Consider the following 18,882-nt stretch of genomic DNA (forward strand, 5'->3'; position numbering starts at 1 on the left):
CAATTATTGCTGACTGACAAACTCCCAATCGAAAAAATAAAAGGATTTAGTACACTGTGCTTTCACAAGCATAGTCTCGTGCTTCCAAAGCGGTGATGACCTAAACCAATCCTCTGTGTGGGTTTGTGTTGCCATCTGGGCTGGAATCCATCTTCAATTCAAGCACATCTCCTTCCTCCTTTCACCCTTCCTCCTGGCCAGCAGGGGGGCCAAGAGGCTGAGAGACCCTCGATTTCCCCCCACAAAGCCCAGACACATAAATGTGCTGCAGAAAGGCCTTTGAGCATGTCCACACCCTGCACTCTGACCTCTCTGGTGGTGGGAAGTACAAACTTAACTCACCTTTTTATTCACATTTTTTTGTAACGTGGTTTCTTCTGGCGCAGTAGGTGGTCGAGGAGAAGGCTGTTTAAAGTAATAAAAACCCTCTTGACGTAAAAGGCCCTGCATGGCGACATCTCCCCATGTCATAGCAACTCGTTTTAGAGGCAGACACAACACCGAGGCAGCTGATGATCTGGTGAAGGATAATGGCTGGCTTATCCTTATTAATATTGATCAGATAAACTATTCATTATCCTCTTCTATATCTCACAATTAATAAGCATTACACCAGAACTGTAGCTTGGGACTAGACACTTATGGAACTTGTAAATAGCTATTAACTTAATTAAAGTATAAATAAACTCTGTGACCCGCTGTTCTTGTGTGAATCACTATAGCAGTCGGGAAAACTTCAAAACCCGGATCAGAAATGGTTATTTGCAAACAAAACTTTAAAGACCCGGTTATGTTGGGTCGGGGTCAATAAGCTGTCCTTTTTCAAATGATAAGTGAAGCTCATAGAACGGCAGTCGTTGCGTACAGATGATCACAAATAGCATAGTCGGGTTGATTAGAGAACAAAGTAATGCTTTATTTTACAGCCCAGTATTATACATACAGCACTAATGTTGAAATTGCTAAGAAGACATGAGTCATCAGTAACTTGTCATTGCAAAGTTTGCATTTTAAAGGCTGTAAAATTAAGCTTTAGTAATTAGTATCATTGTAAATGTAGTCAGACATTGTGGACAACACTACATCAAAATCAAACATACTCTTCATCAGTGAATTGAGGACATTTTGAGAAGGTCTTTTTTTTTTTTTTTGTCTCCAACAAGAAACGAAACATAAAGAACACGTACATTTTCAATGTAGATTTTTCCCTCATTGGGTAAATTAAATTTATTTTTGAAATTTGTCAAATGTACATAAATTATATTTAATGCATCAAAACCAAATGAGCAAATCAAATACTTTCTTTATCTTAAAAAAGAAAAATAAGAGACATTCTTTGTTGAGATAATTTTAAACAAGTATTGGTCAGGCATTTCATTAAAACCTGGGAAAGCAAAGTGCTACACACGACAACCACTGAAGACAGTTCACCATACACCTTAATGAGAATTTGACTGAAGCACCTTTTCTTAGCTTAAAGCTAAAATAGAGATTTCACTCGTTTTTTTTTAAAGTTTTCCTTTTCACAAAAACTCCCATTGTGTGTTTATAGTCTACCTTCAACAACCCACTAAGCCAAGTTGGGCCTTTTCCTAAAGAGAGGCATACTTGCAGTGAGCATTTCAAGTTAAAGTACTTATGTGAACTGCTTAACCCGACAGGCTGCTAAGACCTTGGTTTACTATATTTTCCTCCAGGATGGAGCTTTGAGTGCAAATAAAGGCATACAACTCCTTCATGAGAAATAAACATGGAATTCAGCCACATGCTTTCAAATAGTAATCATATATTTAATTGATATACATATATTGCCACCATTGGCACATACGATATTGCACACAGTGATGAAATGTTGCACAGAAAAAATAGATATATTTTTTGTGGGCGAAAAACATTCCAAAATTACAAAGAACGTGGAATAACGCTGAAAAGGTAAAACTAAGAAAAAACAAGAAAAGAAAGAAAGCAAGACATGCTTGCTGCTCCCCATTAATTGAGCGACTCACAACTTACACATAACTACCCAAGCCGTAGAATGAGCGTTTCAAAAGGGAGGGCCTGTCAACGATACTTGATATTATTACTACTGATGTTCCCAATCGGCCCCTTGCTCCCCCCTCCACCGCTAAAGCGCTGAGCTAGTGAAGAGCCAACTCCTCTGCATCATCTTGCATCTAGGTGACCGCCTCCCTTTCCATGTTTACATGTAGGCCGATACCTGGATGGCTGGAGAATGGGGATGGCAATGAGGTTAGGAAAGAAGGAAGGGTAGCAGGAGGAAAGAAAAATAAAAGAAAGGTTAAGAGATTGTGTGCGCTAGCACACACAAGAGGGCTGAGACACACAAAAAAAAAAGAAAACTGGAAGAAAGAGAGAGGAAACGATAACCAAAAGAAGCCAAACTGCGATCCAAAGCACCAGGCCAGCGTGTAAGCATGCGGAGCGTGTAAGGCACCAGGCCAGCATGTAAGCTGAAGAGGATGCTCCCAATCAGGTATCGTTCAGGCTCTACCAGAGGCTCCAGAAACAGGTGGTCGAGGACCGTCTAGGTTGCTCGTTTCCAGTCAATCTAAACAGGGGAGCGATCGTTAAATTCTGAGGTAAATCTGACATTTATCTGATTGTTGCCAGTTTCTCTGGAGTTTACTGACAGAGTTTATAAAACTGCTATCACACATCTATGAGATGCGACCGAACTGCTCTGGAAACCAGTTGTTTTTCCGTGTGGCAGCCCAAATATTTACAATTAGACCAAAACAGAATCTCATCACCCCCTCCCCGGTTTTTATATATATGCTTACAAATCTAAAGTGGAGCTATGGATGTGTGTCCACTGAACTTCACACCTTCGGGTCTTAAACTTAGAGGGCAAATCCACTGACACACTGCTGAAGGTTCACCAGTGGGTGAACTGAACCCTCCTCACCTCGATGGTGATATTTCGATTTCTGTTTGCAAGGTCACTCCTTTCACGATCGCACTTTGAAAACAACTTCCACTACAACTACACCAAGCCTTTGGATGGAAATCACTCAGTACTCCAACTTGAGATCGGTACACTACAGGCGGATAAAGATACGTATGGAAGAGTCCTTGAGCCAATATTTTGGGAAAACCAACGAAATCTATCTTAGTGCAGATTAACATGCAGCAACAGCACTCCTTGGCCCCATTTGGACTTTTATGACTTGAACAAGATCACAAGATGTTTCAGATGTACTAACCAATAATGCTCTGCTGAATTTTTTGATTCTTTTTTTTTTGTTAGTTTTTTTCAGACCACTACGCCAATCAGCACAGTGTGTCGGGTGTTTGTCTTGTTAAGAAATCTGCAATTCAGGCCATTTGCTACACGTCGTCACTGCGTTTCCTCTATCGATTACACATTTAGTACCTTTTTTAAAATGAACACATTGCATTAACAACGAGACACAAAGGTAGTCTATAATATATCCATCCGCATGGCAACAATGTCAACTGAAACAAAACTACAATATTAATATTTCTTTGAATGCCTCTGGCAAACGTCACCGAGAGCCGTCGACCAGTTCAATATATATTTGATTTTTATGCAATGCATATTGCACGACAAATAGAGCACTTATTTCATTGGATGAAAATGCCTAAATGGTCCTTTTTATACTGCATGACATCTAAAACCAGTTTTCGAAGCAGGCCTAGCCCTCATATGATTAATGTGTAAACACATCTCTACTCACAGGTAAAAGGGAAATAGGATGGCAAGTACACGCAACAACCTTTTACCGAGTTTTTCAAATTTTGTTTTTTGAAAATTAAGAATATCCGATTTGTGCTGAAGTCATTAGCTCACGTGAGAACAGGAAACAGGGTTTTCCTCCGGTTCGAACATTGTAGACACTTCTTTCTTTTTTTTTTTTTTTTTACAATAGCTTTAACTGGTACAAAAGTTTTCTGTTAATAAGGGAAATAAACACTCAGTTCAATATTGTTTGTCAAGTACGAAACAATGTTCAAATATAATGTTATTACTTTGTTTAGCAGCCTGTTACTGTATTAATGGTGGATAAGTGGGGTAACATCCAGCGATGAGTGACAACATGTCATAACTGTCAGGTTGTGGAGGTTTATATTGTGGGTGATGCTCCCTTGGAGTTAAACCATTACAGTTAAATCTTTAGATTTCTTTCTTTGTACAGTAGAGTTTTTAATTATATTTCTCTTGTTATTTTCATTACTCTTGCATGTTTTTTTGTTTAGTTTTGTTGCTATCTATATCAATCCTCGTCTCCATCGTCCGCCTGCATCTCCTCTTGTTGCTGCTGCTCGCATGCCCTCTTCTCGCGCTGCTTCTCCTGGATCTTCTTCATCTCCTCGGCATATTTACAGAAAGTATTCCCAAATTTGGACCACACTTTGTAGGGCACCGTGATCGAGTTGCGGTACGTTGGCTTCACCTCGCTCACCCTCATGAACACCCCGTACTTATTGGATCCGACGTCGAAGAAGAACCGCTTGTTGTCCACAGTCAATGATGACCCTTCGGGCAACTCTGCAGGTTCGTCCTCTACACCGTAATCGTCAATAAGTTTAGCCAAAGCGTCACGAAACTCAATAAGTCCCTGTGCAGGCAAAGCGATCGTCTGGCCTTGCGTGGATCCCAAACCGGGCCCCCGGTTAACGGTCTGTCGAATCCTCAGGAACCGTCCCCTCTGGTTCTCTTTCAGATCCATATAGTATTTCCGATTCTCTCGGACCAAGAACTCGCTTTTGAGTGCTCGCCGGGGCTCGTCTTGCACCAGCGCCGGGTTGCTCGGACCCAGCTGGGCGTAATGTTCGATGAAGTCCCCCAAGTAGTCACGGAACTCGACCGCCACGGACATGGAGAGAGTGAGGCGGCTCTTGTTTCCACCGGCCCCGACTTCTGCTATCTTTAAGAAGCGGCCTTTCGCGTTCTGCTTCACGTCCAAATAGAAGCGTTTGTTTTGGATGTCAACCCGCTTCGACGCCAGCTCCTGTGTCTCGTGCTGGAGCCCAGTTGCCGAGCCCGCCCCTCCTGTCGCTGGTTGCATGGAACCGAAGCCTGGGCCCGTGGCTGCTCCTCCCTGCTCACTACCACTGTCTCTGTCCGCCATGATGCTGCCTGCCTGCCTTCTCCCTCTGTCTGCTGCAAAGCCACGGCCAGCTACAGCGCACGCCGGAGCTCTCGCGAGATCTACACAGAAAGGAATGAAAAGGCGAAGGGGGGGGGGGGGTGGTTAATGCAGAGCGAGGACGCTGCGTTTTGTCATACGGTGTAATGTCAAGAGCTGTCAGTCATATCGAAAGCCAAACCAACGGGATGAAGAAACGCGTCTCCCGGAGTCTGCTTCAGTTTCGATTCGTCGAAACAGCTTCTGAAAGTGATGGTGTTCATGGTGTTACCTGGAAAGACCCGAGCATGCCCTCTGCTTAAAGCAAGAGTAGTGTCTGTGCAAGTTGAATGTGCTAATATATATATTTTTTACTTTTTACAAAAAATAAGTTAGTTGTGTTAGTTTGACACAATAATTGCTTATCTTACGTTTAAGGGTTTTGTCTGTAGATACAAAATTAGGCCAAGCTCATTGATTTCTTTCGACTAAACTCATGTGAAGTCATAGCAATCAAGTCCCTCAAGTAGCTTAAACTTCAACAAAATGAAACATATTTTTAATAATTTAACTGCATTGTATTAAGCTAGTAAACTAATAAAATAATATCAACAATAAGACTAATAACCACGAGTGAATCATTGTGTCGCCCACTACCAGCCCTGTAGACCCACAGCTAACTGATTCAAAACGACTTCATCTTAAGGTATATTAACTTTAAGGCCTAAATAGAATAGGCTAACAGAAATGACACAGCATTGTAATTCATGTCAATTATTTATTTCAAAACTTGTGAATTAGCAACATCACACAATATGTTTCCAAAACGTTATAATTTGTTCTCTCACAACTGAAAATTAGCTTTCCTGGCATGACAATGACGTGCAGTACTGCCAAATAATGTCGTTTAATCCATGTTAATGTTTTTAGGAACTTTCTTTAGGAACGCAAAGCTTACCTCCCCACATTGTGTCAAATAGGTGATGTCAAAAGCAATACAGATATCCATTTTGTTAAGGTTCGAAAGAGAACAGGTAAGAAAACTGAAACTCCTTCAGTGAAGTGTAGCTGTGTTCAGCTTTAAGTCATTTCAGACGCACCATTTTCACCGTGGAAAATGTATGAAAACGTAATTTAGAAACTTTAAAAACAACAAAGCCTCGGCCTACAGTCCAAACACACGTCCGCCCGTAAACTATCTGGACCTAAATTTGCAGCATAAGTGCATGTAGCACACGAGCGCGCTCACGAGAAACACATAAAAGCATAATTTCTCATCTTTGGCCTTGTCACCACCAAGTCACGTCATTCTTGACTGGCAGTCCACACCTTACCGCCAGGAGACTTTTTTTCAATGTGTCGTCACCCAGGTAATGTCCGCATGGTCTGACCGTTGTGTGTGTTGCAGTATAGTGGCTATGCCGCTAATAGGCCCTCCTCTTATATTTAGGGATTCTACCTGCCCAACTGACTGCATGCTGCCATCGCATTAAACGACAAGTGATGTTAATTGTACAGCTTTTTTTTTTTTCTACAGCAGCATATGAAGTAGAGGCCTATTTGGATAAATCTGTGTTGGATACGCCTGCAAATGATCGCCTACCCATAATCTGCTGTGCTCTTATTGTGCGTATTTAGACGTTAGTACAGCGTAGACAGTTATTGTTTTTAAAAAGACCAAAACATGCAAATGTTTATACGTAGGCCTACACATTCATAGGCTATTTAGATCTTTATATATGAGATGATGTGGTGTAATTATTGGTCATGCCCAAGCTGATTGCAAATAGCTTTCAAATTTTAATTTGAGCATTCTAATTTTGCATTTACGTGTACTCGGAAAAAAAAAGTAACCAATCAACACATTTTTAACACATTTTAATAGCCTTCACACAACATATCTTTTACGGGTCACTTGTGAAAATACTGTTCCCATGCTGGTGATACTTTCTCCACAGTGTATCGTCCTTCTTGTCCTCCTGCGCAGACCTTTCACTTGAACCATATGCTACATATGGCCTTTTAGAAAATGTTGCTTAAATTCGTTTGTGCGAATTTGCTACTGCTATATGCATTTATGAGTGTTTAATATTTTTCTGAAACAAACAAACTTTGGCATTCCTTGCAAAACATATAAGAAAATGATAAATAAGCTTAGTCCTCCATTTTGAAAATAGCTGTAAAAAAGACGCCAGACTTTTATATTTGAGTCATTAAACCAACAATTTATTTTCATGTTAAAAACTAATTAATACGACTTTTGTTCTCATTATTCAATATGGCCTTTACATATTACGGGTTAATCATTTCTGTCAATCAAGTCAAATTGAAATATTCATGAGAGTAACTAATACAACGTCTAAATGAGAATTTCACGTGCGTTTCTAACCTAAACCCTTAGGCTACATAGATGCAGAATCTCACCTCAAACCCTTCTCATTTTTAATACCGATGTATCTCGGAGACTCTGTGAGTGCGTAAAAGCGTTCAGTGTTTAAATTAGACGCTCATCCAGAACTCTTGTAGTCAATATTCGTTATGCACTTCACACAGATTCATCTTAAAAGTGTAAGCATTAATCCTTAACACTTTATTTAGCTTAAAACGAGTTGATTATTATAGGGTACTGTCTGTGATCCTTTTTTCGAGGTTTTTATGACCTCATTGTTTGAACATGCTTATCATTTTATTTTTCTGCCTAAAAAAAAAAAAAAAAAAAAAAACTTACCACATTGACAGTTTTGTCGGGAAAAGATAAGAAACGTGAAAGTGTCTTCAGTGTAGGCGTCCCAAAGGCTGGCCTGAGTGGAGTTCAGTAACATGTAGGAAGTCTAACCCAGAAACTATACTTCCAATCTGTTTACATTTAACGATGCCTTTAATTTATTCTATAAGCCTACTAGATACTTATAACTCCTAATTATGTCACACAGTGGAATATTAAGACATTTATTATATTTATAATAATTGTAAATGTCAAATGTTGCTTTGTACTTGTAAATAATAAAGCTTTCCACAATTCATTGCCCTACAATACTGAATAATCCTCAAGTGAATGACCATATAACATAAAGTAATGTTAAATGGACAAGTTTAGGCCAATATTGTGATATGGATAGTCTGAATGCCAAAGGAGAACTAATTATTTACGTTTTATGCTGGCAATTGTGAAGTAAAAGGAAATAATAAATAAATAAAAAAAATACTATCATATTAGAGAAATAAAATATTTAAATTAATTATTGATAATATAACAACCATTAGGTTTAAAACGTTCATTTATTGATAATAAACCTAAAATAACGTTGACGCAACATTACGTCTACTCTGCCTGGCGAGGTGAGAATGCCGGATCAAAAGGAGTTACCATAGTTTAGTCTCTTCTATAACTTTTTTTATTTACCTTAAATCTAATCCTTTAGATTTATTGTATAAAATAATTCAGATGTGCCCTGCAAAGGTCACGCGGCCTCCTGATCTGCTCCACGGCAGACATCACGTCTTCTCTCACAAAATCAATAATGTTTGGGGAATTAAAAAAGTGAGTAAATTATTAGGGATCGTATTAAGACAACCCAACATTCACGTATAGCCTAATGAAATTAAAACATATCAAATAATAAAAAGGAGGACAATTCATATAGCTTGTTATATCATTTTGATGTTCAGCAATCAAAATGATATATGCTGAAACTTACGCGTTTATCCTCAACTCAGCAAAGCAGCGGCTGGCCTTATTGTGTTTTTTGTTCTTAACCAGGTGATAAACACGAGTATGTATGCATGCAAAATAGGTAAGTAATTCATACATAGCTTATTTTAGTTTAACTATGGTGTTGTTTTGGTATGAGATATACGTTTTAAGCCTACCTGCGTAAAATGTAATATCAGCGTTCCTCTTGGGGCCTATAATGGCTATAAAATGTACTCATTTATGATATAATCCGGCTTTCTAATCCAAAACCTCACCATGTTACATTTCTGCCTAATTTACTTACCCAACAGTATATAGCCTGTCATCTCAGATGCTCCAACCAACCTCAAACAATCTGTCAATTTAATAATCTATCATCAATACGCCTATTTTTCCGACCAATTTAACCATGAATATTAATCAGTAAAATCGGTTGTGATTGGATGCCGAAGCCACGTCCAATGCAGATTTCAGCCAAAAACAAAAACGTGTCGTCTCATTATTTTAACAGGCTGCCGCAAAGTTTTGCCCTACATCTCAACACCGGAATGCGGTGGCGCTGCTCCAAATGCAGCTCCATTATTATTATTTCACAGGCACGGCTGTATGCTCAAGCATGTATTTTGCTTCTGTCAACCCTGCGAGGCAATGACATATATGCTTGGCTGCACGTTAGGACACTTAAATGCTGCATTGGCATTAACAATCCGGGATGACATGTAAATAACGCGTCATTCCGACCAAGCGAGACCCCCCATAAACCTACCTTACACCGCTCAGTCCGCAGTGGGCAGCGTCTCACAGACACGACCGCGAGCCGCAGAGGACGAGACGAGGCAAATGGCACATGGGAATGCGCTCGGAGGCCTTTGTGACACCGCAGCAGACCGCTTCTGCCTGCTTTCACAAAATGGACAAGGAACGGCGAGTCGTGGCACGGAGAGAGAAACACACGCACAAGTTCAACGCCGCACGCTTCACCTCTGATGTCAACACGCACTGAGGAGGAACTCAGAGAACACGCGCCTCCCCTTGGTGCGATCGAGGAATTGCAGCTTTGCCTTCCGGTGGTAACAGGTAGGGCAACAGTCTTTGCAACTGTGAGGGAAGAAAGCAAGTGAGCGGTGCCTGTCGACACCGTGTCCAATTTGGGGTCGATATTATGTCGCGTGTTTCAATCTACACGGCTGCATCTCTGAGGAGATGAGTGTTACATCCACGCACACATCTTGTGCTCCATACTGTGATGAGTGTTGTTTAAAATAAAAAAAAGCCCATTGTCGCTTCTTGATACAGCAAAGAGGGCTTCAGATCACACAGTAGGCTAATACATGTTTGTATACATTGTCTTACATCAGCACTCTATGGGCCCTAATTTATGAGTGACATTTATAGGCCTGGTAGAATTTCAGCACCACGGAGAGCAGCCAGATCTGAAGAGCATATGTATTGCTGTGGGTGTATTTTATACACATTAGTTTGTTCTGAGCCTCCCAAATTCAATACAAACACGTATTGCCCTATATACGCAGTCCACACTGAACATATTTTATTGGACAGGATTCAAATGTGGTACCCTGCTAATTTAGTACATTTACCGTTTGAGTTCAGCAACACTTAGAGAAAGTATGTTTCTAACAGCTCATAAATACACTGTGGTCAGCAGATGTCGCTCTTTGTGAATACTGTCAGTTTAACATCCTGTACCCGCATTCTATTTGGCTTAAACCAAACCATTACAATCATAACTAAAATCATAAGCATCGCTATTGATGATGACCTGTTATATTGTTGAATTATGTGTTTCCTCAGAGTCATAAAGTGTTCCCTCAGAGTCATAATATCACGTGAACACATTCAATTATTATATTAAGAACACAGAGAAGGATACTTTCATTGATTTTTCTCCTTCTAAAGTGATTTATATGTTTTTTTTTTCTATTTTGGACCCCGTGTTGCCGCTGTTTTAGCTGTATGGATTTAATGCGGTGGTTCAACATCAGTTTTTTAGAGGCAGAGCAGTGAATGTGACCTGCATGCAGGGCATGACTTAATGGGATGAGACGCAAAAGTCATTCAAAACAGTCTCTTGAAGAATCTGAAATGCTTTCGCAGCCTTAGTCATCGCAGCCATATGATTTTTTTTAGGCCCACCGGACTATATATGCGGATGCATTTTTCAACGTGAACCTATTTCCTTATCGGAGTAATGCCTTGGCTACAGTGAGATGCGATTTTGGGGAGGGACGGTCATGGATTTAGGATTCCGTTTGTTTCATTGTAACGTGAGATCGCCGCTGATGAAACACCATGGAGTGATTGACATACAGTAGCTGGGTTTCGGGAGAGAGGAGATCGACCCTTTGGTCCGTCGGTTGCCTGTGTCTCAGTGCTCCGATCCTGCGTTTTTGTTGACGGAGCCCCTTGGCAATCGGCATTTTCTCGCCGTCTGTGGCTAGTGGGGAGGCGGATAGAGAGCCACGGTGGAAGGCGCCGTATTAGCGTTATAGCTGCCGAGCAGAAATATTCTTTTATTTTTTGGGGGGGGAATGAAACGTGGCTTATGTTTTGCGACCGGACTACCAAACTTGTGGTTCACTGCAGCATTTTGCGTCTTTTCCCTCCGCTGCAGATGATACAGAAAACCATAATAGCGGTACCCCACCACTGCAATTTTTGGGCAAAGATAAGAGTGGCGTCGTCTTGCAGTTAAGGCTACTATGGCAGCATAGGGGGGGGCATCTTCTGGAGGGGAGAATCCGCCAATTCCTCGCTTAGCCTATATCTACGATGCCTTATTAGCAGAAAGCAGTCACTGGATTTGAAACCCAGCATCATCCCGCGGTTTCCCCCGTTTCAAAGCTGCTGTTTACCCATTAGAAAGCGCTCGAAAAAGCAGTGGATCCCGATGGCATGGACACTTATGCAAGGTCTGCCGCGCTGCCGTGCTACTGGAGCCTACTTGCTGTCTCTTCATTTAACCCAGCTCCATCGCCATCGCCCCGCAACCGAGAGAGCCCTGCCGCAACGCGACCAGCGACCACCGAGCCAAAGCAGGCGGCATGAGGCTTGATTCAGTACATTTATCCATGCTGGTCATCGGGGTCTCATTCGCCTGCTACTCCCCGAGTTTGGATTCCCTGCAGGACCAGGTTTACAAATCCACCGTGGTGATCGAGGGCAAGGTGCAGTCTACGCCTGTGAACGTCTCCGCGGAGCCGTACCGTGTGAATGTCAAAGTGCTAGATGTTTGGCCCCTAAACAGCGGGGGTCTGAAGCGAGAACAGCTCGTCACCGTGGGGGAATTTGGATCTGAGGCTCTGTGCACCAAAGTGAAGAAAAACCACAAGTACATTTTTTTCATGGACCCCACTGACGAGCCCTTGGTTTTCAAAGCATCGTTTGCGCCTCGGGACACGATTGTGAAGAGCCTAAAAAAGGATGTTGGGAAGATCTTGTGTGAGGACTGCGGTAAGTTGATGTATTGTGGATTACCGGTGAAGTCCAACCCGGAAGAATGAACGGTCTGTTAACAGCGCCTGGTTTAGGGCTTTTGGTAACAGCCACTCTGGTGAATTGTGGTGATTTTGGCCACAGACATGGTTTGGAGTCAGTGGGTACCAAATAGGTGCCTAAGGGGCGTCTATGCAGCAATTTTCGACAACTCTCGCAGGCTCCCATAGCCCACATGATCAATCAAACTCTCTTTCTCTCTTTCTCTCTCCCATTCTCTCTCCCCTGAACCGCATCAGACATGCGCCTCGCACTGTTGCTTGTGAGGAATTGCAGTTTGTGTGTATCGAACTGTATCTGCATCCTGCAAACCCGCATTATACTTAAAACGTTTTAGGCACATTCTAATGCATGTTTTTACTTCATATGGCTTCGTATGCAGTTTTGTGTTTTCCCAGATTGTAGCGGCTTCTTATGTGAACATCGACCACATGCAGTCCATGGACCCGGTATCATTTCAGGACCAGGGACAGCGGCCTGTATCGCCGGTATCAGGTGTGGAAAATCACGCTGCCCTAAGCAAACTGGTTCCGAGGCTATATTTAGGCTCCCGCCCTGCTTTAATGCTTTAATACCCTACACTATATGGCATAGGCTATCGTAGTCCTGTGTGCACACATGCAAACATAGGGCTAGCAGTATGTGGTGTAGTCCTAACCTGGAACTTATGGGGTTGTTGTTGAAAAGTACTAAATTATCAATTCTACCACCCACACTTTAGGGTTTCTCCTTTTTAGATTCATGCACAAGGAGTTCAGGGTTGGACTTTGGTCAGTAGATGTCACCCTTAGGTGGAAATTTTAAATCCCACCAGGCACAATTTATTTATGATACGGTGTTATTTAATATATCCATTGTTAATGATGGTATTCAAGTGTATTTAGATTGTTTAGTAGTAGGTTCTCTTGCCCACATGTCTTGCTGTGAGATTTCACCAATGAAAATCGAGGCCAATCATTTTGTTGAGGCTATTGATTGAGAACATACTGTTGCACTGGTGTTGATGCAGTAGGCTGCACACAAATACTGTCATTAACGTGCATTTGAATTCACACACATTTGTGTTTCAAAATGATGCATTGTTTAGCAACTTACGGGTCGCTTTGTCAGTAGTTTTGCGAGAGCAACAGCTCAAACGCCACAGAGAGTGTCTTTCCTGCTCTTCACCAGGGTAATAATTTAATTATAAAGTAGTGTCACTATCTGCAATTGGATCTTAAAAACAGCTCTTGTCACAGCGCTTGTTACTTGTGTCTACAACTGGTGTCCCGTGCTGGTCAGCCTGCAACACCGCTTCAAAATGTGAGGCAGCTCATCTTAAATACTCTGAATGTTTTTAGCTAATTAGAGAATGTGTCACGTATAATAAAACATCTCTTTTACTACCATCGAATAGCACACACAGGTGTTCTTCCACTCAAGTATTGTGGTCTCGAACATGATGTGTGCATCCCTCTTGCATCCTCTTAGCCTGCACTCATGAGACACAAATGCTCCCCTCTCCTCTTGATTTTGCCATACCCACTCTGGTTTTAAACTCATCATCCCAATAGAGAGGTGACACAAAAGGGACCTTATTACCTCTTGAGTTCCTTGAACATCCCCCTTCTGCCACTTAGATAAGCTTATCAGTGACGTGATCAAACTGGCACCGACACCCCACTGTATTACCTGAGGGGGTTGCCACGCCCACTTTCAGGGCCTCCGTTGATCTTTTTTATTTAGTTCAAAGCACCCAACAACATAGCTCATGTGATATTGGTGGGCATTGTAGTTGAGGGGCTTCTTACTTGTTTGTGTGATTGATCTATTCACTGTATCTTCTCTGACCACGCCTCCTCCCTCATCATGCCATTTTAAACAGACAGATAAACAGTCAGTCCCTTGACAGCTTGTCCCTTTGAGTTAATTTATTCAGCAGGGACTCAAGATCAACAATGTTCTGTTTACTGTTTCTTTCCCTCATATTTAGTCCGCTAACACCAAAACAGTGGATCTATATTTTAGGCCATTACGCCTTGAACCTCGAACCTTGAACTGCTGCATAAGCAGCTTTGTCAGGGTCCAGATATTGCTTTGAGGCCCACTTAGCACACATCCCAAACTTGCCTTAAATCCCTCTGGTGCACTAGCTCCCCAGTGTGTGAACCAGGGCACTGAACGTAGATACAAAGTGATGCAGGTGTTGTGTTCCGGCTGCCTGAAAAACAGCCTAGCTACAGTGCCTGCCACCTGCACCCCTTCCTTAGGGCTCAGCTGGGAGCTCTGGGTTCCGACCAAAAAATAAAAGGAACACACCAGCAAATACTTTTCTCTTGCTAGAGATTACAACAAACAAATGCAAACACACGCTCATGTTAAGCAATCAAATCTGTCCGCTCATACTTGCTGCCAGTGTCTCAAGCAGATCAAGTTGTATCTGACTGGAACTGCAACATTATTGTACTGTAAAGAAAGTGCAGTACAGACTGTAAACATCTCAGTACTGTATCTAAAAACATGGCAGCAAGTATTTCCTGAAAGTCCAGTGCTGCTTTGTGACATGTCATATGAAACAACACCATCATCTTTAAGAGGAAATGTGTCCAAAATGTAATCCAGGCACATGCATGTTTGAAACATTTCTTTCAAAGAATAAGACAATTCACATGCAGTGGACTGTATGCTGTATGATTACAGCCACCTGATATGGCATTATATGGCCCTATTCGTCAGTGCACACTTTGTATTGCCTTGCCTATTTAGCTGTTGATGAATATATGTTGTTAGTCTTGGTATGAAAGCACTGAACGAGGAGGCCGCCATCTAAACAAGTTAGCATGTCGTGATTATCCTCTATTACCAAACTTTGTTCATTGTGTGCTTTGTACTATGACACAAAGGAAAAATGACATCTGCCTCAATGAGAGTGGATATGTTTGCAATTTGAACAGTCTGACATTGCTGTACTTAGAACTGTAATTGCAAGTGTGTCACATCTGCCTTTTGAGCCTTCATTATTTAGCATAACAATAGTATTGTTGTCCCACTTGGCTCAGTCTAAATCTAAAGTCTGTGGAATGAATGTGATAGGTGAGGTTCCTAGCTTTTTGTCTATCCAAATACCTCATGGAAGAGACCTACATAATTGCATTGTTTTGTGTGGGGGTGTGTGCAGACTGGTGGGAGCATTGTGTCAGTAAAATCGGTGCAAACACTTGTACACAGAGAAAAAGGTCATCTGAGGCGAGGAGTAACACATCGCCCTAAAACCGCCTTCATACTTCTCACTCTGCAGATTTATTTATTGCTCATTAAGCCCGTTTATGTCTCTGAAGTAGATGAATGTAACACTGTCGTTGTGAATGCACACTCTATCACTAATCTGTCACTGTGTGGTCTCATTGTATGCACGTAGCAGCTGCTGCATTGAGGTGGGGGACAGGCCGAATATTGCCTCAAGATGTGCATTTCTCTGTGAATTGAGAGACTTCCTTAGAAGAGCTAGATATAGGACATGAATGACAGCTGCTGATGGCTACTGGGTTCTGCTGTTAAACCACACGTTTATCCGGCAGAACAAGCATTCACCGGCTGGTCAATGTACTCGGATATAGCACACTCAAGGGCAATGTAGAAAACAGTTGTTGATTGTGACAAAGGCACTCGTTTACTGTATTTCACCACCGAGATTATTGTAGAACAGGATGTGTTTGTTTAGATAAGAATGATTGAAGTGTTTTCAACTGTCAGTGCTGTAGTGTCTATAGCCCAGGGCAGAGGAACAGGCTAATGAGATTGGCCAGCAAGAAGCATGGATTTGTTTCGACTGTATGCTTGTCGGGATTGTTTTATATGTTCACCGAGTCCTTTATGTAGACTTTTGGCCCTGGTGAATCGCCGCTCGGCTGCTCTACTCTGACAAGACAGCTTGATGTATATTTATAAGATGTAAAAAAAAAGGGCAAGGCCATTTTCAGTACTTGGCCCCTCATTTTCCTCTCCTATTACGCATCTTCTCACAATCACTCAGTCTTTTACTCCAAATTTCTAAAGACAAACTTTTAGAAGCTATTATTGTGACAGAGTGAGCATGTTGGGTCTCTCGCTCAATTCTGCAATGATGGATGTGTTTTCCTGTTAGAGTTGAGGTTTAGTGAGTCAGGGTCATGGTTGATACCTGTCTGCAGAGCACAGATTTGTGCGTTTTGGTGTTTTGGTAGTAGTATTGTGTAAGCCAATACTTTGTCTAGTCCACTACAGTGTCAGTTGATTCATTATTTCTGTAAAGCATTGTGAAGCTCTTAAGAAGGATGCATGCTTGCGGAGGTTAGATGACTAATACAGGAGTGAGGAATTTAAATTCATGTTTTGCTCCAACTTTGGTCTTCTCAGCATTTACTTTGATGCGCTGCACATTCAGCAGTCCTTTCAAATTGCATCAGTCTAGGATTCATTATCCATCTAAAAATTCAGGAATGTTTTGGATCAAATTTTCTTTTTTTTTTGTAGAGATTTGTTTTATTAAAAAATAAATGATGCTCAATTTACAGCGCAGTTAGGTTCATAAACATTTCCCTCTGTGCTTGTATAAAATAATTTTTAAAAAAAAGGAAAAATAAACATAAACGGACACACAAATGTACTTGTGGAAAAAAGGTAAACATATTATAAACATAACAATGTTACATCAACTTATATATACAGTATATCCAATTATTAGTGATAGTAAACCCTAACCTATAATAAAAGGAAACATGAATAAATAACAATAATAATAAACACAATCCATTTTTTTGGTGATGAATCTTATTCATCATAAGTATAGCCTAAATCTGTTTCCCATTTTCATTTTGTGGACATTTTGTCATAGTCAGGTCATTTTCCATTAATGAAAGCCGGCCCGTTCTCATTGCCAGTGCGTCAAATACCGACGCTTTGACACACTCCTCGCCGTCTGATATTGACACACAATGCACCCTTGTTTTCAAGTTACTACAAAGTGCACCAGAGAAAATGCTCAGAGTGTGTTATGACGTTGTATAAAGGCCCGAAAAAACCCACAGGGAGGGCTCAAACCAACACTGGAAGACCTGGAGACCAGTGTTAGAGACCGGTGTTACATTAGTGATGTTTGTGACTTGTTTTCTGTACTTGCGTTACGTTGTTTACGTTTTACTTAGTTTACGTACTTATTTTAGGCCCAAACATGATGTTATTCTTCAACCTAACTAGGTGTTTTTGTTTGAATTCACAGCGATAGCCAGCTGTTTTATGCGACCACGCACTGGGTAGCCCAGTTAAAGTTACGCCAAGGGCTCTAACAAAGCGTCAGTATGTGGCCAGATGGAATGAGAACGTGTCGTGATACCATATATAGCAGATGTTAGTCCTTTAGTTGTCGTTGTACGTAACCTATTGTATAGTTATGTTTCAAAAGAGGATTCTTTTGGGATAGCTGGGAAAATGCCTTTTTTGTTTTCTTTAACTTAATGTCTAATTTGTAGGTATTGTGCATAGGAAGGCTGCATTTTTCAGTTACTTGTTGGTAGTCAAATGTACTGTTAATAAATCAATCATCAGCCGGTTGGATTTCTCTGGACCTAAAGCCCATGTAGTATAACTATTTGTCTTAATATTTCATAAACACACTAAATTGAATACTAAAGTGCTGCAAAAATGCTGTAGCGTGTTGTAAAGTGTGATTTTTTTTTTTTCCTACTTTTTCGTATGTCGCCAAATGCACAAGGTGCTATAGCCATTGTGCTTATGAGTGTGCATTACCTACTGCTGCTGTACAGCTGAAACTAATACAGCCCTGCAATAATCAGGGGTGTGTATTGTTAAGAGGATCTAGTCTGTAAAGCTGCAGTTAGTTAAGCTGCGTGTCATTCACTCTCCTAACACTCTTACCAAAATGTTTTGCCGGCATTGCCCAATGCATTTCAAGGTTTGCATGTAAAAAATACCATTGATAGCTCTGTGTAGTTTACATGGTATGTTCCTCCATTCCGTGGTTAAACACAAGTATATGACATCTGTTGCACATAAAAGTGAGAGCACATACGTAAATAACACAGATGTGATCAGTATGAGTAATGAGCTCTGTCCAGGCTAAGCCGTGTTTTTTTCATTTACAGGCCAACCTAACATTGTGCTAGTTAATATTAAAGCCAGCACACTAAAGCAAAGTCCCACAACTGCAGTGTTAGATGTGTAGAAATATAATTAATATCAGCAGTTTGTAAAGAGCATAATGTAAACTAACAGTTGCCTAATACATCCAGCTAACGCAAGGCAGCATAATCATTCATTTGGAGTCTTGTTTCTTGCGACTTTATGAATGTAAGTCCAATATTAATTATCCTTGTGTGTTTGTTTTGCTCTTTACCAAGTTCTGCATTTGGGTTTGAGCTTGATAGGTGGTTCTGCAGTAGCTGATTAGTCGCTAACTTTGTCCGTCTCCCGTTTGGTGAAGGGAAAGTTGCGTAATGGTGGCGTAGTTTGATTTATTGAACCTTTTTTGGTAAGAACAGCTGCCTGGCAGGCTAGCCAGTAGGAATTGAGGATAGGGGGACAAAATCT

The 18,882-nt window shown here is 41.2% G+C and overlaps 2 protein-coding genes across 5 annotated transcripts in view; one reads left to right on the forward strand and one right to left on the reverse strand.

Annotated features, from left to right (window-relative positions):
* Window positions 1-895: 895 nt before the first annotated feature.
* puraa (purine-rich element binding protein Aa) lies at window positions 896-9,775 on the reverse strand. The gene is made up of 2 exons (XM_031869323.1): window positions 9,572-9,775; window positions 896-5,194 (listed from the first exon to the last, which is right to left on the reverse strand). Exon 2 carries the CDS (start codon window positions 5,112-5,114, stop codon window positions 4,257-4,259), a length of 858 nt encoding a protein of 285 aa, XP_031725183.1. The 5' UTR covers window positions 5,115-5,194; window positions 9,572-9,775; the 3' UTR covers window positions 896-4,256.
* nrg2a (neuregulin 2a) overlaps window positions 9,757-18,882 on the forward strand; it is a 68,357-nt gene continuing 59,231 nt past the window's right edge. For 3 of the 4 annotated variants that reach the window (XM_031869319.1, XM_031869318.1, XM_031869320.1), the window contains exon 1: window positions 10,855-12,276. In XM_031869319.1, the coding sequence (XP_031725179.1) occupies window positions 11,868-12,276 (409 nt within the window). In that variant the 5' untranslated portion in view covers window positions 10,855-11,867. Of the gene's footprint in view, window positions 9,883-10,854; window positions 12,277-18,882 lie in introns of those variants that run through there. The other variant, XM_031869321.1, reaches the window with a different exon arrangement.

Source organism: Anarrhichthys ocellatus, unplaced genomic scaffold (genome assembly GCF_004355925.1).
Source record: "Anarrhichthys ocellatus isolate YVR2014 unplaced genomic scaffold, GSC_Weel_1.0 scaffold46, whole genome shotgun sequence".
Lineage (NCBI taxonomy): Eukaryota > Metazoa > Chordata > Actinopteri > Perciformes > Anarhichadidae > Anarrhichthys > Anarrhichthys ocellatus.